At 35.1% G+C, this 25,163-nt stretch overlaps 1 protein-coding gene across 1 annotated transcript; it reads left to right on the top strand.

Annotated features, from left to right (window-relative positions):
• The first annotated feature begins 22,777 nt into the window (after positions 1-22,777).
• Positions 22,778-24,150, top strand: LOC127807171 (glucuronoxylan 4-O-methyltransferase 3-like). The gene has a single exon (XM_052344830.1). It carries the CDS (start codon positions 23,070-23,072, stop codon positions 23,940-23,942), a length of 873 nt encoding a protein of 290 aa, XP_052200790.1. The 5' UTR covers positions 22,778-23,069; the 3' UTR covers positions 23,943-24,150.
• The last annotated feature ends 1,013 nt before the right edge of the window (positions 24,151-25,163 follow it).

Genomic DNA, 25,163 nt, shown 5'->3' with positions numbered 1-25,163 from the left:
CCTATTTCTTGATGCACCATTACTTACATTTTTTTCCAACTTTAAATCTTTTGAAATTACTGTGTGCTTCATTCTTAGATTTTGTAGGCCTAGGTCATGGTCCAAGTCGTCTAAGTTGTCTTATAGGCTTTTCTACTCTTTTAATTAGCTAAAATTATATTTTAGTTGACTAGAATCTTACTACCACTCTTTGGTCGACCACACCCACTAGTCTGGTTGACTCTTTTTACGTCATCACTGCACACTTTGGTTAATCAAACCCATTAATTTGGTCAATCAAAGTTGGACAATGTGCCTACTTGATGTTTAAATGATGTCAAATTTTTGTGAAACTTTGATGTATTGCAGTCCTTCCCGTGGGCTTTCCCTTCACAAGTATTGGACACGAAACTAACCTCATTTCATTATCTTTTTTGGTCACAAAAAATATTTTGACTCTTTCCAAAAATTTCATTTTCATTAAAACTTGCTTTCTAGAAACCTTGATAACCATTGTAAGTATCATGTTGGACATCTACATCGATTTAAAGGGACTTTGTCTTTAATCTCACATTTCTTTCAAATAAAATCGTTTTACCCACAAAATAAAAATACTTTAACACAAGTATTCTTCTTACCATAATAAAAGTTTCTTCAAACTTACAACTAAAAAATTTAAAACCCTGTCCATGCAATATCAAATAGAACCCAACAAACCAAATGTCTATCCTATCAAAATATGTTACATCACATATTATACCATGCTCTCGTAACCACCTCAAATTAGGGACTACTTTAATATGATGATATTGATGTTTTGGTTTTGATGATTCACAAAACTTCACATATGTTATGTAAATAAAATAAATTTCAAACTATCTTATGATTTTATGAAATCATGTTATCTTATGCAAATTAATCGAAAGATACATATTTTGTCTTAGACACATTAGCCAAATCATGTTTCAAAAATCGATTCTAAAAGTCATTGAAAAATCATAGCATAATTTTTTCAAAACAAGAGATAACCTGTCGACTGGTTCTATGAACCTGTCGACTGGTTCTATGAACCTGTCGATCGGTTATGCCTCTTACTGTCGACCACCTAATGAAAGTTGTCGACTAGTTGAATAACATGCTCTCTGTTGTTTGTTGTCGACCGTCTCTGCATCTCAACCCGTCGACCGATCCTATGAAGCTATCGACCGACTTAACCTACTTGTCGATTGGTATTTAAATATTTGAACTGACATGTCGACCATTTGAATGAATTTGCTGATCGATTCGTCGCAGACAACTTGTAACAACTAGATTCTCCACTCTTCTATGGTGAATTCTCCACTTGCAACGAGATGATTCGTGTATGGGCTCTCAAATCTCTATAAATACAAGTCAAGAGGAGAATTCGACATACCTAAGTGATCCACCTACAAGCTTCTAATTGCTCGTCAATTATTTTTCTTCATTGGTGCCCTAAATCTCTTTATTCTCGAGGCTTGTATTTTATTTGTGTAAAAACATATTTCTAGCCTTGTATTTGTTCTTGATTGCACTGTAACTAAGACGGCATACTCTTAGAAATTCATCTCTTGTATCGTTACTTGTGTTCCTAGCTTGCATAGTTAAAGGGCTTACTTGTCATAGTAGGTAGTTTGTATTACCTAACTTTGCTAGAGGGCTTGCTTGCCTAAGTAAGATGATTGTATTTTCCTAGTTTGATGCTAGAGGGCTTATTCGGTGTGATAGGAGAGTTATAGTAATTTTGTTTGAAAATCCTTAGTGAAGACCTAAGGTAGTGGACTAGCTTTGTTCAAGCCAAACCACTATACATCATTTGTGTCACTCAATTGTCTTACTTTGCATTTCATAATTTGTGCTTTGCAATCTTTCAATCTTCCTTATCTTGCATCAAAGTTTTGTTCTTTTTAAGTAAGAAAATTTTCAATTTTATATCAAAATTTTAAATAACCCAATAATGGAGTCCACTTGTGGTAGTTTCCCCCAAATCATCTAAAAATATGGAGAATGCAAGTCATAAACATCTATAACTCAGTAAGAATTTCAGGCATACCATGAATGAACCACCATTTCCTATTCTCCCATTTCCAAGGCCCTCTTTAGAAAAGAAGTGACCCCTAATGTCATTATCTCTAACGCAACCTTTTTTGATATGGCAATGAAATTTCTTTACTGACAATTTTGTTGTTCCATAACCCATGCACTTCAACTGCTCATGACAATTATATAGAATGAAATAAAATACATCACACATAAAAATCATGTACCATGGATGTTATGCCATTGTGCTCCATGCACACAAAAGGCGTTAAGGCATATTTACTAAAAATGTGATATTAGAAGCTCCTTAAGTCCCCAAATTAGTGAGATCTCACCCTAAAATCAATCTGATAAAAAATATATATATATTTATGCTATCTTCTTCACCATTCCTAAAAGTAACCCTAGGAAAATGGTAGAGTAAGGTCCATTACATTAGTGAGGGGCGATCCAACTCAAATAGTGTGACGCCCCGCTCCCATTTACGGGTGCCACTCGTGAACAATCATCTAAACTACTCACATGTCCGACCGTTTGTGAAGGGCGGACTATGTTTCAACATGAAACGCCCTAGGTGGGAACTAGTTTTCATCCTTCATTTCCCTCAATCCCAGGATTCAACTAGCAGATTTGGGCACACTTGGCAAATTAATTTCCATTAAGTTTGCCTAATCGCCATTTTTATTTATTTTAATTCTTCTTCTTTCCAAGAATTCCACCGGGCTCCATAAAATTCCCAATTTCAATCAACCCATTGATTTTTACCAATTTTGAAGAAAAACTCATATAATTTAAATTTTCAAAAATTTTGGCATTTTCTCCAAAAATACCCAAAATCCATTTATTTTTGAAAATTCCTTTAGGGCCCATAATCAACCAAGAAATGCCCCAAAAATCCCCCAACTTTTCCAAATTTTTTAAAAAAAATTAGCCAACGGGGCTTGCTAGCGCGCCTAGGGCCCCGCGGTGTGCTGGCTGCGCGGGTTGGCCGCCTGCTGCCCACTGTGGCCCCCAGCGGGCCCCAGCTGCTGCCATTGCACAACCATGCCCAAAATTTTTGTTGGACCCCTTATTGGCCCAAAATTTCCAACTTTCATACACATCATACATACACCAAAAATATCCATTTTTCCCACAAAAGCTTACACAACAAAAATAACACTCCTTACCCCACTTTTAAGCTCATTACAACATGAATCAAATAAACAAGATAGGCTTCCAAAAGCCAAACCAAATATGAGATTTACACTAATACTTTGGCTTCCACATGCCGTAAGCCAATATCTCATTTTAAAAATAAAATCATACATAGCATTTACAATCCATGCTCAGGCTTCAACAAGCCACAACCAATAACATAAAATATATCACAAGGCTTCCACAAGCCATACTATGGTCTTGAACCTTCACTCTCATGCATCCACATGCTATTCTATCATTGCCTTGACTTTTCCCATGCTTTTACAACCTATATGTGAGGGTAAAATCTCATGAGCTATTAAGCTGAGTAAGGGTGCAATGACAATAAGTATGAACAAGAATATAAAATGTGATGCCAATGCATGCAATGCAATAAAGTTAGGGCTTTCACATCCTCACAACCACCTTGGTTTGAGGCTTAAACCTACCCTACCCCACACAACCTCATGGCCATAGGTCCTTGAACACAAACAACATGCCAATGCACACATATTTGCTCATGAACCATACTTGCAACCTTGCAAGGCTACCATCCCATGGGGCTATTCCTTACCTTAGCATTCTTTGAAGCTTTTAAACCTTTCTTAGCTTCATTCAATCCCTTCTACCCAAGAGATCCTTACACACACAAATAAATCCATATTACAAGAGAAGAAATAGTAAGAAAATATCTAGCCTTCATGTGGCTAAAACACAACACAAATCTTACCTTTCTTTCTTCTCTTTTCCTCTCATTGGAAAGCTTCTCCCTTTCTTTCTTCAAATGGCCAAAGGGAGACTTGTCTTCCCAACTTGCCACTTTATACTAAATTTCCCCACTTTCAAGAATGGATCCTAACCCTTGGATCTTTATGGATTTAAGAGAATAAATCCTAGCCCTTCGCCAAAAGTACAATCCATGTTCTTTAATAAAAATAAATCTTGGCCATACACTTTTCTTTTAAAGAATAAATCTTAGCCATTGAAAGAAACACACTCCATGGCCTTTAATCTTCTTAAATATCTGCCATTAGATTTCTTTCACTTTACAAGACAAGATCTTAGCCATCCAAAGAAAGCATAATCCATGTGCTTTTCAAGAAGAAATCCACACCCTTGGCTTTTTCAAGAACCATCCACCACCCTTGGATCAATCCTTCCAATCCCATAAATAGAATTTCTTTTCTATTTATTTAATTTAGACTATTTTCAAGCCCATAATCTTGAAAGACATAAATATATATATATCACATATATAATAAATCCCATATTTTCCAAGGCATTAATGGTGACTAATTACCATTTCTTTTGGAATTTCTCTAATTCACCATAATCACGCCTGCCATTAAATGCTTGAAAGACTAATATCATTTCCTTTTACATTTATTTAATTATTTCTTTTATCTTGGACCACATATTGCCATATGTCACTCTAAGACACCATATTTGGCTTCCAAGCTTCCATCTCAACCTTCCATGTGGCATTATCACATTAATCCACCAATTTAGGGAAAATCAATTATTTTATCTCATAATTGAATATTCTCAATTTTTCCATTTCCATAATTAAATTCCTTTATGGAATTTCACTCCAAAATACTAAAATGCCCTTTGTGAATTATTAATCCCATTTATCTCTACATAAATACAAAAATAGGAAATTAATTCACCTCCATACTTAATTCCACCTAGGAATTATTCTCAATTTAACAATTTACCCTTTTATTGGACTTCACTATCCAAATTACCAAAATGCCCCTCTCATAGGGCACCCTTATTCTCAAGGATCCCTCACCTTCTTAAGGGCATTTTTGGAAGTTTCTCACTTCCTTTATCATTCTCTTAACACCAATAACACTGAGTATTACAAATAGCCAAGCTCCAAAATCCTTCAAACTCTCATCTCTAAGCTTCCTTTCTACACATCAACCAAAAATGGGGAAAGGAAGACTTTTCCCTATTATAATTCTCATAGCATCTCCCCCTCCCTTTTTTATATATTGAAAATAGGGGAAACAAAATGGTCCTAATTTGGTACCAACCATAGTTGGCTAGGCTAACTACAAGTCTAGCATAGCGAGGCACACTTACCTTCACTAGACATGTGCCTAGTGTAGCCAAGCATGTTGGATGCTAGCCAAAGGCTAGTGATATTTTACTCTTAAATCATAAAAGAGTTTTGATAATGACACAAAGTTATGAAAATCAATCTTGAAATCTAAAGAAATAAGATTGAGTGTTTAATGTCAAAATCAATATCATTTTGATAATCTCAACTTACTTTCAAGAGAAACAAAGTTAAGAGAGTTCAATGATTAAAGATGTTTATGTGTGGAATCTCACTTATTTTATTCAAATGTTCTTCTTCATGTTATTATCTTTTTCTAAATAAATAGTCGACTAAGAGTGTTCAATCCGTCGACTATGCATAAGCATATGTCGACTGTGTTTAGTGTATATGTGGACTATCAGTGTTGTTAAATTTGCTTCTATCGACAGAAGCTTTGTCTCTGTCGACTACCAGTAATTTGTTTCTCATGTTTGTCGACTATATTTTTAATCTGTCGACTAAGACTTTGGTCCTGTCGACTATCATGTGTTATTTGTCGACTAACATCAGTGCTTTGTCGACTAAGCATATTGCTTTGTTAACTATCAAAATGTTTTTTCTTAATCTGTCCACTAATGTTTCCTTCTGTCGACTAATCTCTTTGTTTGTCGACAGTTTGTTTCTCAGTTTATCTCAATGGCCAGTTGTTGACGCATTAAATGCTCTCCCAACCACCCACAATGGTCCAAATTTTAAATGTATCCACCATTATAAATAGGTGGTTGAAGATGCATTGAAAGCTTCTGGGAACATTTATTATTCAACGTCCGAGCATTCAAGTGTCAACGTGCTTTAAATTTTTCTCTCTCGTTAATATTATCTTTGTGAGGCTTTGTATCTAATTTGTATTATTCATTTCAAGCCTCTTATTTTCTAAAGAGAGAACCTATAACTAAGAGTTTTCACTCTTAGATTGTATTATCTCATCGTTTTGAGTTTTATCTAGTTGTAAGCTAGAGGGCCTACGAGTGTAGGAGGACTATAAGTTTTTCCTAGTCGTGGACTAGAAGACCTACTTGTCTAAGTAGGGGTTTTCTAGTGAATCATTTGCAAAATTCTTAGTGAGAAGCAAAGGTAGCAGACTAGGCTTGGAAAGTCGTACCACTATAAATCATCGTCCTTGTTATCGCTTTTGCTCTCTTATTTCATCTACAACATATTTTAGTTCTCACTTAGTTTATTTTGCATCACTTTGTATTAAGAAATTTTGTAAACGTAAGTTATTTTTTATTAACCCAATTCCCCCTCCCCTCTTGGGTGTTGGTGCCATTGCTACGTTGGTATCAATTGGTATCAGAGAAAGGTTCTCGTTATTTTTAGCTAGGTTTAATGACCTAGGGATAAGATCCATGCAATGGCATACTTTGCTAGTTCCTCTCATCATTAATGACAGAGCACTTCGCGTCCACCTTATTTTGATGGTACTAACTATAATTATTGGAAAGCAAGAATGAATATCTATCTTATGCAGGACTCAAGCCTTATGAAAACTATTAAGAAAGGAGTCACTTTGGCTGACATGGAAAAAAGGGACAAATGGACGGTTGAAGAAAGATCGAGTATGGAGACAAATGCAAAAGCAATGAACACATTGATTTGTGCACTATGCCCTAAGGAATTCAACTGAATATCAACATGCAAGACAACTAAAGAAATTTGGGATAAACTGGAGGTAACTCATGAAGGTACAAATCAAGTAAAAGAAACAAAAATAAATACTCTTATTCATGACTATGAATTATTCTCTATGAAAGAAGATGAATCTATTAAAGACATGTACACTAGATTTAATGATATTGTTTCAACCTTAGAGTCTCTAGGAAAAGCTATACAAATGGTGAAAAGGTTAGGAAAATTCTAAGGACTTTACCTAGATCATGGGATCCTAAAGTGACTACCATAACTGAAGCAAAAGACTTAGATAATTTTCCCTTTGAAAATTTTCTAGGTTCCTTAATGACTCATGAAATCATGATGCAAAGAAACATAAGAATGTTGCTTTTAGAATAGAAGATAATGATAAAGATTCACAAGATAGTGAAGATGATGACTTTGCCTTATTAGCAAGAAAATTCAAAAGATTCATGAAGAAGGGTAAATTTAATCAAAGAAGAAATTTTAGGAAAGAAAAAGATCAAAAGGATACTAATTCTTCTAATGAAATTAGATGTTTTGAGTGTAAAAAGTTAGATCATATGAGGAACGAATGTCCTCAATTGAAGAAGAATGATCGCAAAGAGAAGAAAGGAAAAAAAGAAAGCTCTAGCCGCATGGAGTGAGGAAGATTTATCCTTAAGCGATGATTCTCAAGATGAAGAGGTGGCCAACATTTGCTTCATGACAAAATTTGAAGATAAGGTAACCTCACAAACTCCAAACTCAATTTTAGAATTTACATTTGAAGAACTACATGATGCATTCAATGAATTGCTAAGTGAATGTGAACAAATGAATATAAAGAATAATGATTTGAAGAAAAAGATAAATTTGCTAGAAAGTGAGAGCAAAAACTTGAAATCAGAAAAAGAAGTTTTAAAAAATGAAAAGATTGTTCTGATAAATGAAAAAGAAAATTTTCTCAAGGAAAACAAATATATGAAGGAAGCCTTAGAAAAAATAGTTGAAGGAAAGAAGAAATTAGAAATAATTCTTGGAGCTCAAAGAAATTTTGGAGATAAGTAGGGAATAGGTTTTGATCCATTCAATGCAAGCTCTAGCAAAACTATTTTTGTAAAAGCCTGAAGTCAAAAGTTTATGCAAAGAAAACCATTTTACAAACAAAGTCTCTCAAAAAGAAGCATCTCATGTCATTATTGTGGTAGGAATGGACACTCAATTAACAAATGCTTAATAAGAAATAATCCACACAAGTTTAAACAATTTTGGGTACCTAAGCTTATAGTGTCTGCTAACAAGAATGTGATAGATTGGGAGGTGCTATGGCACACACCAAGAGGGGAGTGAATTGGTTACTTAAAAATATCTCTTCCCTTAAGAATTCTTTTGATAAACAGAGATGTCGTCTGTGAAGACCACGGATTCGTTAAACCTTAAGACCTTGAAATGGCACGATGAGGTAACAACCGTGTAAAGACAATCTCGTCTTAACAATGAAGAACATGAGAATGAAAAATATGAAATTTTTTTTATGAGAGGTTAAATATACGAATCAAGTAAGGAATATAGAGATGCTCGAAAAGACAAATAAACAGAAAACGCAAGCATGAGAGACGATGATTTATAGTGTTTTGGTTTTCCAAGCATAGTCCACTACCTTAGCTTCACACTAAGGATTTTGAAATTAATCCACTATCAACCCCCTACTCAAATCTAGTAGGTCCTTTAGTCCGCGACTAGAAAAGTTACAAACCTCCCACTCAAATGGGCCCTCTAGCACCTAGCTAAGAATTTCACCCCCCTTTGCTTCAAAGAGCAAGTCCTCTTGCACTACATGCTAGGAAAATAAAAATGATACAAATGAAAGAGAGAAACTAAGAGTTAACACTCTTAGTTACAAGTTCTTTCATATTGAAAACAAGGCTTAAGAATAAATTTACAATGATAGAATGAAGCATTGGAGAGAAAAATATAACAATGAAAGCATAAACACTGTAAGCTCGAATAAAAAGATTCGTAATCTTTAGATGAACTCGTTCCCGTCCATTAGCCTCTTTTGATCATCCTTGAGTTGTATATATAGGCATTCAAAAAGATTGAAAAGGAACTAGCCGTTTGTGACCGTTGGGATTTGAAAAACTAGCCATTGGAAGTTTTTTGTGAAAAGAGTTAGTCGATAGATAAAAATGGTTAGTCGACAGAATCAGGCAAAATAACAAGCTTGGTCGACAGATAAAATAGGTTGGTCGACCAAGTCATAAAAACAACAGGACACTTAGTCGACCAAGGTTACCCATCTGTAAATAGACTCAAAGAGATAGTCGACCAAGTCATATCATATATACTGTTAGTCGACCAATGCTTAAGGTTAGTCGACCAAGACTAAAACAAGCACATTGTTGGTTGATAGAGCCTATAACTTAGTCGACCAAGTCAAGGTTCAGAAGAAAAATAAGCAGACTGTTAGTCAACCAATGAAGAGCAATTTCAATCCAATACATTACAACATATTTACATTTCTTTAGTTTAAGTAAATGTCCTCATTTTCTTTAATTTATATTTTACCTTCCATTTACTTTAATACATAAATGTAAATAAAAAAGTACCCCCCATTTGGATTCAATAAAAATATCTAGAAAATCAAAATCCATAACAATAAGAAAGTAGAATTTGGATTTTAGTACAAACTTAGGATTTTGTGATTTTACCACCTCCAAAATATACATTTTCTATTTTTTGAAAAATTTGTTAAAAATCGTTTTAACAATAATGAATGCTAGCTATCAAAATACTGGGAGATAGTTATTCAAAAAGAAAACATTTTCAAAAATATGTTCTAGTTGGTCTTTTTCCGTAGAACGATTTTAGCTTTATCTTGACCAACGATTTCAAGGCTAATTTTGAAAATCACTTTAGGAGATTCATTTAAATCTTAATACTTGTTTTTGCAAATTTCTATATGTATAAGAATGAAATTAATTTAGTTTTCATTTGAACAAAATAATACTTATATTGAAATTGATTTATGTTGAAAACCATAAGCTTGACCTTAAGACTTAGGAATAAAACTAAGTATTCTTTTTCATCATCAAAACTAAGTATAAGGGTAAAACATTAGAATGGACCCAAAATGATGTGGGTACCTAAGGGAGCAACTTGAAATGTTCATTTTATAGGTTGCATTGGCTTCTTTTGGCTTAAGGAGCAAATGGTTCCTTGATAGTGGGTGCTCAAGGAACATGATAGGAGATCAAGGACTTCTCAACAATGTGATCTTCAAAGAAGGAGGTAATGTATATTATGGTGATAATTCTCAGGGCAAGATCATAGGTATGGGTTCTATCTCTTTTGAACATCTTGTGTTAGAAAATGTGTTTCTTATTAATGGCCTTAAACTTAACTTGATTAATGTGAGTCAATTATGTGATATGAATTATGAAGTTTGTTTGATGCAAATTCTTGCAAAGTTATATGCTCTAGGTCAAAGGAAATAAAACTTAAAGGAAATAGAATAGGAAATGTTTATCTTACAGTTTTAGAATCATCTAATATAGAAAATTGCTTAGTATCTAACTCTTCTCAAAATACTTGGTTATGTCATAATAAATTAGGGCATGCTAGTATGAACTTAATCAATAAACTAGTAAAACATGACCTTGTAAATGGTTTGCCAAAGCTTAAATTTGAAAGAGACCACATTTGTGGTACATGCATTAAAGGTAAACAAATTAGTGTCTCATTCAAACCCACAAATGAAGTTTCAACATCTAGACCTCTAACACTACTACACTTAGATCTATTTGGTCCAATGAGAACTTTAAGTTTAGGAGGAAAATAATATGTTTTGGTCATAGTAGATGAATATTCTAGATTCACATGGGTAATATTTTTAGCATCTAAGAATGAAACATTTAAATCCTTTGAGATTTTTAGCAAAAGAGTTAAAAAAGAAAAAGGTTTTTGCATTACAAATTAGAAGTGATCATGGAAGAGAATTTGAGAATGAAGCTTTCAAACTTTATTGTGAAGAAAATGGTATAGACCATAGCTTCTTGTGTACTAGGACTCCTCAACAAAATGGTGTAGTAGAAAGAAAAAATAGGTCCCTACAAGAAATGGCTAGAACAATGCTTTGTGATAAAAATCTTCCTAAGTATTTTTGGGCGAAAGCTGTTCATACCGATTGTCATATACTAAATAGAGTCTCAATAAGAAAGCTGTTCATACCGATTGTCATATACTAAATAGAGTCTCAATAAGACCCATTTTGAAAAAGACTCCCCATTAACTATTCAAAGAAAGAAAGCCTAACATAAGTTATTTTCATGTTTTTGGTAGCACTTGCTGTGTTCTTAACAATGGAAAAGAATCTCTAGGTAAATTTGATGCCAAAAGTGATGAAGATAATATTTTTAGGCTACTCATCTCAAAGTAAAGGTTATAGAGTATTTAACAAAAGAACTTTAGTAGTAGAAGAATGTAAGGACCCGCTCCTGAAACCCCCTTAAACACAGGAGTTTCGAGAGAAAAGCCTCACCAAAATGGATACAAATGCAAACTTAAACAAAACATCTCTTAAGAACTTTTCATTAATATACACAATAGAAACATAAGTCATATAGTATACATTTCCAATCACAACATTAGGGCCCACATGCCCATATATTTCACAAGAACACCATGCCTAACATAGCAAGACAATATTCTTCCTGGACTCAAAGCAAGATAAAATGCCCAAGAATGTTCCAGTTAGGGTGCCTCTGTACACGACATCTATCATGGGAAAAACTAGGCTTGGACCCACCCTCGACTGCCTTTCCACGCTTACCTGAAATGATGTAAAGCAAAAGTGAGTCACGGGACTCAGCAAGTATATACATAAGAAAAAGGATAACAGGGCTGATACTTGACTCGCCCATAAACATCCCCACACATGATATGTATCGCATATCAAGCCATGTCATGTACCGTAATGCTAAGTCATAATTGGAAATGCATAAATGCACACATATGGTCCTTGGGGCCCATATAAGAGATCAGAATCAATGGCTCCCAAGGCCTCATATACAAACCTACTAGCAGCCATGATAGGCTACCACAATGGAACCATGAACACCACCACATCAAAGTTCTCAGGGATCTCAGCTGTTGTGGGACTTGAACCCCTAATCTTACGCATCACAATCATAAGCCAAAGCTCCATCGGGGCGGTACTCCCAACACCCAGAATAGTAAATCTCATGAGCTAACGCTCCCTCGAGACGGTCCTCCTGTCTCCAGAATAGATGTACATCTCACGAATAAGATTAGCGTGCCCAAGGAACCATGCAATGCAACATATAAAGAAATGTAATGGCTTATGCAGCATAAACGTGATGTTAAGGCCCCCATAAGCCAAGCATCAGGCCTGCTACGCTTACATAAGAATTCACACATACGAATGCTCCATGTGTTTATACACATCTACAATACACATGTCAGTACGCATAAGCCAATTGTGTCATGCCAATGCTCACGTCTTCACTGAATACAAAGTATGATCCCAGATGTATGCAACCCATAGCCCAATGTCCCAATGCATCACCATGCAATGTGTAATAGCAAATAAATTGAAATACAACACCACCCCAAATAGAAATCATCTAGAACCTATCCCATAAGGGTACGACATTATTCCATAAAGAAACGTAGAGAGATCAAGCCTTACTTGGCCATTAAAAGAAAGACACATCAAGAAATGCCAAATAAGACCCTTCCAACCATCTAGGGAATCACAAATAGAAGCATCACCATTTATCCCTCAATGACCCTCATCATATCCCAAAGAAAGATATTTATTCCATAAAATCGGTGCAAGGCAAATTGCCCACAGTAGAAAAATTCCAGTATCTAGATGGAACTTGATAGGGCTACTATGGACTCAACTCAAACCCAAATTGCTCAATTAGCTTATCAAAACCAAGTCTATAACATCTAGACTATCACACCAAAGATGGATTTCAATTTGGCTATCACCACAAGTAGTTATGCCCCAAGCACCAAAACATTGTTGGATTGGAACTAAAGATTTAGATTTCTAGTTTCTAGTTCATAGCGCTCCAACGCATCCAATTTTTGTCCAAATACCCCCAAAATATTATAGGGTACGCAGTGTAGAGTTGACTTATGGATAGTTGACTAATGAAAGCTCATTAGTCGATTGGACCGAGCTTATCTTTCGAAACTCACTAAATAGTCAACTATTGACCACCAATAGTTAAAATGAACCCAGAAATGCATAGAACCATCCGGGAACACCCCAAAACCATCCCAAGTCTTTTAATACTCCATCAAACTCAAATCACACCATTTTCCCTCATCCCCAAAGATGCAAAAACCCCTAATTCGAAACCCAAATGAAACCAAAGGGATTAATTTGAGAAGATGAGAGATTTATAAAACTTTTGACATAAATTTCTACACAACAATCCTTAGAGAAAAACCATGAAATTTTCTTGGCTAAAACCACCATACTTCAAGTCCAATGAGTTAAATGAAGAAAAGAAGAGAGAAACTTGCCTTAGTAATCCTTTCCCCCATGATCTTGCTTGAAGAATCCACCACAAGATCTATACATCTTCTCTACACCCCAAATAAGAGAAAATAAACAATAGGAGGAAGATGAAGGCACCTACAAGCTTTAATCTTACCTTTGGATGCACCAAGAACTAAGATTGATGAAGAGAAGTTGAAGAAGCCAAAACCCTAGCTCCCTTTTCTTCCTCTCCTATCGGCTCCCCCTTTCCTCTCTCTCCCTTTGCTTTTTTCTCTACAAATTGAGAATTCTCCACTTATATATATATATAACCATTTTCAAAATGACCAAAGTACCCTTACTCAGCTAATGGTAATGACTTGCATGTCCCCACCTTTACTAATTCTCTTTTCTAATATATTATTTGGTAAAATCTACACCAAATACAATTTAGTTCATAATAAGATTTCCATAAATTATTCTCATACTTACCTTGTATACTTGCAAGTCCCATTACCACTCGAGTCGCCTCCTTGACCTTTCAGCATTTCCATTACCTTTGACAATCACCTATAGTAACACAATTGATTATTTAAGATTATCATCCAAATAAAATAATTATTTCACGTCCACACGCTTCACCGATACTCGAAAAATGGGTCATTACAAAGAAACAATTCAAGTAATAGTTGATAACATAAATGTTGAAATCTCAAAATCTAGAGAAGATTGTGAAAATGAAGTAACCCAAAATCTTAAAAGACTTTCAATAGAGAAAAATGAATCAAATACTCAAGATAATGATCCTTTTGAAGGAGAACAAGAGCATCAAGTAGAAAAAGAACCAACATTTCCAAGAGAAAGGAAATATGTTAAAGAAAATAAAATTATAGGAGATCCATCCAAAGGCATTAGAACTAAATCATCCATTAGAAATGAATGCCAATATGCTGCCTTCTTATCTCAAGTAGAACCTAAAAGTGTCAAAGAAGCTTTAGAAGAAGAAAATTGAATTATTGCCACGCAAGAAGAATTAAATCAATTTGAAAGAAGTGGAGTTTGGAAACTAGTGCCAAGACTAAAAGATTATCCAATTATAGGCACAAAATGGGTATTTAGAAATAAGATGGATGAGAATGGTATAGTTATTAGAAACAAAGCAAGGCCAGTGGCTCAAGGATATAGCCAAGAAGAGGGTATTGATTATGATGAAACATAAGCCCCTATTGCTAGACTAGAAGCCATAAGAATATTATTAGCATTTGCTTGCTACAAAAACTTTTAAGTTATATCAAATGGATGTTAAGAGTGCTTTCCTAAATGGATATATTAATGAAGAAGTCTATGTAGAACAACCCCCTAGCTTTGAAAATCATAAGTTTGAAGACCATGTGATTGTCCAAAGCTTTATATGGTCTAAAGCAAGCCCTTAAGGCATGGTACTTAATAAATTTCTCTTAGATAAAGGATTCAAAAGAGGTCAAATAGATACAACCTTATTTATAAGAAATCATGACAATAATTTATTGCTAGTTCAAATATGTGTAGACGATATCATATTTGGATCAACAAACAAATCTTTATATGATCAATTTGCAAATCTTATGCAAGGAGAATTTGAAATAAGTATGATGGGTGAACTAAAATATTTTATAGGATTGCAAATTGAACAAGAAGATGAAGGTATTTATATTTCGCAACAAAGATATATAAGAGACCTTCTCAAGAAATTTGATGTACAAGATTGCAAACCCATGGCTACTCCTATGAGTGGTTCTCTAAGCTTAGACAAAGATGAGTTAGGCAAAGCTGTAGATAACAAACTTTATAGAAGCATGATTGGTTCATTACTTTATTTAACAGCTAGCAGACTTGATATTATGTTTAGTGTATGCCTATGTGCAAGGTTATAGGCAAGGCTCCAATCCAATCCCAAAGAATCTCACTTAAAATCAGTTAAGAGAATTTTGAGATATCTAAAATGAACTATAAGCTTAGAGCTATTTTATCCTAAATCAAACCACTTTGATCTAACAGCTTACACTGATGCTTATTATGATGGGTGTAAAATAGATAGAAAAAAGTACAAGTGGTTCATGTCAATTCTTAGGACATTGCTTAGTATCTTGGTCAAATAAGAAGCAAAACACTGTGGCACTATCATCTACTAAGGTTGAATATGTTGCAGTTGGTAGTTGTGCTCAAATCTTATGGATGAAATACCAAATAGAACACTATGGCATAAAGCTTGAAGATATTTCAATAAAATGCGATAATACAAGTGCTATAGCTCTAACAAAAAATCTTGTATTTCATGCACGAACTAAGCACATAGAAGTAAAACACCATTTCATTAGGGATCATGTTCAAAAAGGATACATTAGCTTAGAATTTATTGATACAAATCATCAAATAGCTGATATCTTTACCAAGCCCCTAGATAAAGAAAAATTTGAGTATTTTAGAAGTGAGTTAGGTTTAATCTTATCATGATGACTGACTATGTGTTATTTTATTAGTTATTATCCTTGGCATATTGATTTTTAAATATAGATATTTTCTTTTAAGGCCAAGAATCCAAATTAGTCGTCAAGTTAAAATAAATTGTCGACTAAAAAAGCATCTAGGCCAAAATTTAAAATGTGATATGGGCACATCTTTATCCTCTAAAGAATTCATCTTTATTGATAAACTCCTTATGATAGTCGACAAAACATCTTAAATTAGTCGACTAAGCAATTCTTTTTTCATTCACTCTATCGATAGAGAATCCCTCTACTATCGACAAAACCCTTATTGGAAAAGCCAATCGGTTGACAGAAGCCCAATATATGTCGACTAGGCCATGGTTATATATTTTGTTAGTCTACAGAACTTATTCTTTCTATCGACAGAATACGTTGATTTTTATCTAGCTTGATCGACTTTTGACCTTCCAACGCTATTTATATATTTACCTTGATAAACCCTATTTTCTTTCTCATTGTTATTTATCTCTTCGTCATTGCTCCTAAACTTCTCTCCATCGATCCTATCCCAAATCGCACATCCTATCTAACTAATCTCATGGCTTGCACGAAAAATTTCAAAAAAGACAAGGGCAAAAGGAAGGAGCCAGCGTCTTTGAGCCATCCTTCGCCTCAACCCAGGCCTCAAATCCAGTTGTTTGCCTCTGAAGGTCAACAAGAAAGGTATTCCCTCTATTTTGAATCCCGAGAAGTCTTAGAAGGTCTCCCTTTGGATTTAACGTTCCTAGAATCCACTGATTTTCCATATATTCAAACATTTAAGGATTTTGGTTGGTGAAATTTCTTGACTATTCATAGGAGTATATATGAGGATGTTGTTAGGGCTTTCTATTTGAATGCCAACAATACCTACCATAAGTGAAAGTCGGATAAGAAATTTAAAACCAACATTGGGTCTACTTACTTTGAAGTTACTATTCTATTGCTCAATAATTACTTTGGAATCCCCTTGGATAGTGAAGATTATGCTTCCTGGACACAAGACTTTGTCCAGGCTAGTAAGGAAGTCATGGAGATGACACCATTACTGAAAAGATCAATGACACAAACTAGATGGATTTAAACACTAGGATTCTCCACTTAATTTGTTGTCAAATGATTTACCCTAGAAGTGGAAAGTTTTTCTCTTGTTACTAGAATGGATTTGTGGCTCCTACAATGTATCAAGGCTAAGAGACGTCCAAATCTTTGTTTATTAATGGTAAATTTGATGATAGAATCGTTCTCTGGAAAAAATAAGTCACTTTCCTATGGAATGGTTGTTAGTGAGATGTTAGATAAGGTTGTGAGTCAATTGGAAACTATAAGAAAAATTTACCTAAATACATCTCAGCACATCACTAGTCTTACTACTACTAGAATTGGGTATGTAGTTAAAGATGGACAATTGGTCAAGTCTGAAAAACAAGAAAAGCCTAGGAAAAAGAGATGATCAAAGGGACCATCATCATCTCAGGACGACTTAGTGGTTCAAGGGATGGCGAACCTGAAATTGGATATCTCCAGGGTAGAAACAAGCTTGATTAAATTCAGAGAAGAAGTAAGATCAGAATTGCAGAGTCTTCATAGGTAACAAGAAGAAATTTCATCTCAGATGGGACGACTCATATAGATACTATCTTCACAGTACCCTCCCCCCTACTTCATCACCATCTCGTCCATTTCTCTTGATGTCTAGATGCAACTCTCATCATACATTTCATTTTATTTTTATTTTTGATATATGTATGCTTATTTTGGAACTCTATGAATGTTGCTTTTGCTGACTACATTGTCATTTTATGGATAAATGTTTAAGATATGAATGTTACTTTTGATGACTGCATGTTTGATTGATATCCGTTGGTTTAAGGGGGAGTTAAATCTTTTTGATTTTGACAAAAAATGGGAGATAAAATGATATAAATTGATTTTTAATATGTTTTTTCATCATCAAAAAGGGGGAGATTGATATTTTACTCTTAAATCTTAAAAGAGTTTTGATAATGACACAAATTTATATGAAAATCAATCTTGAAATCTAAAGATATAAGATTGAGTGCTTAATGTCAAAATCAATATCATTTTGATAATCTCAACTTGCTTTCAAGAGAAACAAAATTAAGAGAATTCAATGATTAAAGATGTTTATGTGTGGAATCTCACTTATTTTATTCAAATGTTCTTCTTCACGGTATTATCTTTTTCTAAATGAATAGTTGACTAAGAGTGTTCAATCCGTCGACTATGCATAAGCATCTGTTGACTATGTTTAGTGTATCTATCGACTATCAGTGTTGTTAAATTTGCTTCTGTCGACAAAAGCTTTTTCTCTGTCGACTACCAGTAATTTGTTTTTCATGTTTGTCGACTATGTTTTTAATCTATCGACTAAGACTTTGGTCCTGTCAACTATCATGTGTTATTTGTCGACTAACATCAGTGCTTTGTCAACTAAGCATATTGCTTTGTCGACTATCAAAATGTTTTTTCTTAATCTGTCGACTAATGTTTCCTTCTGTCAACTATGTTTCTATTTTATGTTGTTTGTCTGTCGACAGTTTGTTTCTCAATTTATCTCAACGGCCAGTTGTTGGCGCATTAAATGCTCTCCTAACCACCCACAATGGTTCAAATTTTAAATGTATCCACCATCAACTATAAATAGGTGGTTGAAGATACATTGAAAGCTTCTGGGAACATTTATTATTCAATGTCCGAGCATTCAAGTGTCAACATGCTTTAAATTTTTCTCTCGTTAATATTATCTTTGTGAGGCTTTGTATCTAATTTGTAATATTCATTTCAAGCCTCTTATTTTCTAAAGAGAGAACTTGTAACTAAGAGTTTTCACTCTTAGCTTGTATTATCTCATCGTTTTGAGTTTTTCCTAATTGTAAGCTAGAGGGCCTATGAGTGTAAGAGGACTATAATTTTTTTCTAGTCGTGGACTAGAAGACCTACTTGTCTAAGTAGGGGTTTTATAGTGAATCGTTTGCAAAATCCTTAATAAGAAGTTAAGGTAGTGGACTAGGTTTGAAAGGCCAAACCACTATAATCATCGTTCCTGTTATCGCTTTTGCTCTCCTATTTCATCTGCAACATATTTTAGTTCTCACTCAATTTATTTTATATCACTTTGTATTAAAAAATTGTGTAAACGCAAGTTATTTTTTATTAACCCAATCCCCCCCCCCTTGGGTGTTGGTATCATTGCTACGTTGGTATCAAGCACACTTGGCCCTTCTTTTTTTGAATATATATATATATATATATCTTTGACCATCACTTTAGTTTACTACACCATTACCCAACTTTAATTCAACTCCACATTTAATCCAATTTTTTAACCTTTGAGATCCTCCAAGTCATCATTTGACTTGCAAAATAAAACCTAATAGGTGCTCCCACGGGCATGGCGTAATGGTAAAGCACAAAGAAGATAATAGGAATATTAGAGGTTCAAATCTTGATGGCATCTTAGAAAATAAAATTATTGTTGGAAGGTAACAGTAAAGATGGAAGGCAAGTCGTCCATGTGGAGACAGACTCATGGTGCACCATATCGTCCCTCTGAGAGTTCTGTGCGCATGACATAAAGATGGGGTCCACGAGGTGAGTAGCCATTTTTTGAAAGTCCATTCATAGTGTGTATAGATTGTTACCACATCTGGATTTACTGGGAGAGCGAATCAATGGGGAAGATTGCTCACCCCAGAATTATTGGGGAGAAACTCGAACACCAAAGTCATAAAAAAAAAAAAACTATAGGTCACTTTTCCTTTTCTAAGCTCAATTTCATATATTTTCTATCCTTAAGCTATTTTTTAAATTTACTAAATTATATTGAAATAGGAGATAAAATTACAGGCCATATTAGCCATCGACTAACATTCATTTTAACATTGTTTAATTTCCATAACACTATCAATTATTTCCCTAATCAATTACCTTAGTCACAACGTGATGCCTCCATTCATCTACCATGGTTGTCGGCACCACTATTCCTCCTCCATTTTTAATCATCTCTGTGTGTTTATATCTCTTTGAGCTTGCAAAGGTGACAAAGGCGATTTGCAAAGGAGAAGACTATAGAATCTTGAGGTTTCATCCACTAGGGCTCTAAAAACCCTCACCAAAAGTTAGTGCAATTAAAAAGAATATTTGAAATAATCTAGATTTGTGCAGCAATTTAAACCACAAAAAATTGAATCACGTATCAAAAAATAGAATCAATGAATAAGAAATAAGACGGATGCATGTCACAAGACACACTATCCTTAAAGAATGATTCTTGTCCTCCAAGATATTATCTCAATAGAAAAGGTTTGATAGCTTCACCCTCTAAGATATAATGGTCAAGTCCCCTTAATTGTGCACTTAGAATAAAAAGGCCACACAAATAGGCTTGACTTTGCTCTTTCTTGAGGAAAAAAAAAACAGAAGTAAAAAAAAGGATTTGATTGAGACTGTGATTATGGATCAGTGCAAAAGAAAAGAAACACACACACAAGAGACTCACACATTGATTAGGAATTAGGGGAAACCTTAATTAGAAGGAGAATAGGAAAGCCCAAAACCAAAATCAAATTCTAAAATAATTAGGGTTAAGAAACTAAATAAAATTAAATTCATTTTGAGTAAAACTCGAGGACACTAAATTAATATTCACGCAAAAGTCTAGCCAATGGTTTCCCAACTTGACTCTGTGATACCCATAAAAAAAAAAAAATTAAGTACAATAGTAGACCTCATCGTTAACCACCACCATCTCTCCCATCTCCTTCCCTTTATTGGTCCAAAAGGTGAAATCGCGTACTTCGGGCGTCCCCCACACCCGACCCGACAGGATGTGGGAGGAGATTAATCATGGTGACCCAACCAAACGCAGTGGCTAGACCCGGGCTTACCGCGTACAAGGAACCCCCCTTACTTTGGAGAGAGGTACCCCACACTGCCGCCTGCAAGACTCGATCCTCGATCTTGGTCCAAAATTCACCACGAAAGACACTTTGTGGCCCCTTCTTGACCAACTAGGCTACCCATGTGGACACCTCCTTCTCTTTATTGATATGTCTTCCCCTTTATTTTGCAAATTGACACTGTCATAGTACCATGCACCATCGTCTTCTTTGATTTAGGCAAACACTTGTGAGGTATCGGCAACTGCCACCAACAACACGCCCCTTCAATTTTCTTTCTATCTTGCTTTATCTCTCATGTTCCTCCTTTTTTTATTTTCTCTCTTTGTGTTTATATTTTCTTTAAGCCACAACAAACACAACCAACCCCTTTGTTGTGCCTCTCACTACACCATTGTGGTATTGACATCTTCAACTGCCATGACTACATTAGTCTCTTATTCTCTATCTCTCTCTCTCTCTCTCTCTCTCCTCGTGAAGCAGATTTTTTAGTTTTTTACAATCTAGCTCAACAAAGTCTATTAGTTTGTTTATAGTACAACTTAGCAAAGTTGGTTAGTTTTTTAATCTAGTTAGAGTTATTGATATAAAACACTGTACCAATAGTTTCTGAAATTCATATTCTATTAAGTGAGAAGAGTTCTTTGTTTTCTTTTGCATCTTTTCTCTTTGTTATTTCTTATTTCCTTCTCTACTTGTTCAATTTCTAATTTTTAGTAACTCTATTGAATTAGAGGTTTGTGTAACATATTGAAGACTAATGCCACGACCGCATTAGTCTTCTACCCTCTCTTTCTTTCTCTCCATTTGTTTGAAGTTGTCATGTTGTCTACCATCACAATCTCTTCTCCACATTTCAATCCCTTTATGTTGCGACCACCATCACTCTACTAGTTTTGGCAAATTATTGGAGTTGACAATAACCACCAATCATAACTACTATAACCCTCTATAATTCATTAAGAAAAATAACTAAAATGATTAACTAAAGGGGTTATGACAATTAAGTGATTTTAAAACAAAATCTAACATGGTTTTGTTTATTAAAACTTAGTGACTTATTTGATTTTTTTAAGGTTTAGCAATCAATTTGACCTTCAATTTGTAGGTCTTGAACAAATTTAGATGAATTTGTAATGTTTCAAAAATTAAAAAGTTATTTCAATAACTTTAAATGAATAAATAAAATGAATTTGAATATTTATACCTTGTCAACTTAGATTTTTAACATCGTTCCAATGAGTTTAAAATCACATTGATTCACATTATTAGCTCTAGTAAATTATATTAAAATTAGTAACAAAAATTTTGATAAAATAAATCCAAGGGAATTTTTGAAAAGATTTATAAATATAAATAAATGTATTTAAATAAAAATAATCAATATTATTATTTTATTGTACACACAATTAATTATTAGTTAATTATGAAACTAATTTACTTATAAATGAGGAAGACAATTATAAGCTAATATTGTTTTCCCAATTTACCACACCGACGCTAGTTGGGAAGTCACCATAATATTCCAACCATGAAATATCCCACTGGCGAACGCCCACTCACACCAACTACTTACCAACCACTTGATGACTTAACACTAAAACTAAACTAAGCTAAACTAAACGAAATGGAACTGCTCCCACCACGAACATTTCAACACGGACCCCACCCTACGTACCTCCCTCTCTACCAACCCTTAATTTCTTTCTCTGTACTCTGTACTACTCCCCCGGACAAAAGTAGCTTTCTTGTCCCCCATCTTTAGCTTCCTTTTTACCATTATTCGTTCGTTTATTAAACTTTGCATTAATATTTACCAAAAATAATTAATTAATGCCTCGGATTACCTTACTTTCAAGTCACCTTTTCCTTAATTATAGGCCTCCCTCCATCCTGGTGACTAACCACATTGGAATGGTTCTTTTTTTCAAAACTAAATTACATTTCGTTTAGTGAATGATAAATTGAAATGGTTCTATAGATGCTGCCAACCCAAAGGCTCTTCTCTACCCAGAAGGGCCAGAACAATATCATTAACAACGTCGCAGCAGCATCTCAAGCTTCTGCAACTCCAACAACAGTAATAATGGCTTTGATTTGATATCCATCGACCAAAGCTTCTTCTTCTCTCCCTCTAAATTAAGTACTGCAAGCTCATCAGCTTCGCTCGCACCTGCCGGAAGATGAGATCGTCGAAAACCCAGTTCAGCCTCAGTCTCAAGCTCCTCCTTATCTGCCTCGCCTTCCTCTTCATCCTCTTCCTCGTCCTCCGATCAAGCTCCCAGCCGTCGTCCCACCAAATCCCGCCGCTCTTCTCCTCCTCCTCCTCCTCCAACTCCTCGGATTCCGACCAAACCACCTGCTCTCAGGCTCCGACATGCACCAAGATCCCGCCGTCTCTGGCGCAGGCCATGGTCCACTACGCCACCTCCAACATCACACCGCAGCAGACCAAGAAGGAGATCTCCGTCTCGCTCCGGGTCCTCGAGAGGAAGTCGCCTTGCAACTTCCTGGTATTCGGCCTCGGCCACGACAGCCTCATGTGGACGGCGCTCAACCACGGCGGCCGCACAGTGTTCCTCGAAGAAGACAAGTCCTGGATCGACCAAATCAGCCGCCAGTTGCCCAGCCTCGAGTCTTACCACGTCGTTTACGACACCAAGGTGAGCGACGCCGATCAGCTGATGGAGATCGGGACGAAAGAAGAATGCAAGGTCGTCGGGGACCCGAGATTCTCCAAGTGCGGGCTGGCCCTGAAAGGGCTGCCGAACGAGGTGTACGACATTGAATGGGACTTGATCATGGTGGACGCGCCAACGGGGTACCACGACGCCGCGCCGGGGAGGATGGGCGCCATCTACACAGCCGGGCTGATGGCCCGGAACCGGGAGCAAGGGGAAACGGACGTTTTTGTTCACGATGTGGACAGAACTGTGGAGGATAAGTTCTCCAAGGCTTTTCTCTGTGAAGGTTATTTGACGGAGCAGGAGGGCAGGATCAGGCATTTTACAGTTCCCAGTCACCGGACCGTCGCCGGCCGGCCTTTCTGCCCGTAGATCGTCTTCTTCTGCTTCTTCTTCTTCTTCTTCTTCTCCATTGCTGTACCGTCTCTGATGATTTTACCATCCCGAGATTGAAGAGATGACACTGTTTTGATGCCTGTGATTTGGGTCTGCTACTACTGTACTGCCTGATGAACTCTGTATAATCGGCGATCGAGTTTTCAGACGGAAAGGGTAAATAATCGATTGATCTAGTTTTTAAGTTTGGATTCAATTTTACTTGGGTTTTTCATCTTACTTTACCAGAACATGTTTCCATATTTTTAGCCGAATCATCTGGACGCGTGGATCATTGAGATTAAAATTCCTATCTTTAATTAATTATAGTTCTTAGCGATCAAAAATATGGTGACACGTGTATTATTACCAGATCATGTTTCCATATTTTTAGCCGAATCATGTGGACCAGAGATGAGATGGTGACGCGTGGACCATTGATATCAAATTTTCTATGTTTAATTAATTATTAAATCTTAATAATCAAAAAGATTGGGTGACACGTGTATTATTAGCCTGACCTTCCACCTGCCAGGTGGGCATCTCAGAAGATATCTAGATTTATTAAAGAAAATGAAACTTTTTTTATTCGTATAATAAATAACCTTGCTGAGGTTATTTTTATTAAAATTAAATGTCACACTAAGCATGCGATTGATAGAATTGAAAAATGATAAAATTAAAAAATTATTTGATAGAATTTTCTAGAATTTAGATGAAAAATAAATTTCACTCTCATTTTTTATGTCTATCAAACGGACCTAAATGTAATAATTTGTGTTTAAATAACAAAGCCAATTTATTAACAGTCAATTGCACCTATATATCTTTAGTTTGAGTCATTTTGTACAAAACTTTTAATTGTGCTTTAAAAGTAATTTTAGAGATTCTTATGATTTAATTTTTTTTTTCTCAGCTACTTTCTTTGTTATTAATTAAGTCAATTAAATTAAAAAAATATAATCAAAATTAAAATAAAAAAAATTATCAACTAGCGATAAGTTTCACCCAATTTCCGGTGCCCATTTGAGATAATAACCTATCGCAATAGATTTAGACCCGAACACGAGGGTTTTCGAAAAAGTGAGAAGAAAAAAAAAAAATTCACGAATAAGATAAAAATAATGATAAAGGATAAAAAAGATGAAAACAAATCAACAAAGGATAAAAGAAGAACAAGACTCAATAAAGGAAATGAAGAATCAAAGAAGAAGACGA

This window comes from Diospyros lotus, chromosome 8 (genome assembly GCF_014633365.1).
Source record: "Diospyros lotus cultivar Yz01 chromosome 8, ASM1463336v1, whole genome shotgun sequence".
NCBI classification, from domain to species: domain Eukaryota; kingdom Viridiplantae; phylum Streptophyta; class Magnoliopsida; order Ericales; family Ebenaceae; genus Diospyros; species Diospyros lotus.
Note: the sequence above shows the minus strand (reverse complement) of the source record. Positions and strands in the feature narration are given on the sequence as shown.

What these genes read in the sequence shown, in the direction of transcription:
- LOC127807171 (XM_052344830.1), top strand. Translation starts at nt 23,070, where the DNA reads ATGAGATCGTCGAAAACCCAGTTCAGCCTCAGTCTCAAGCTCCTCCTT.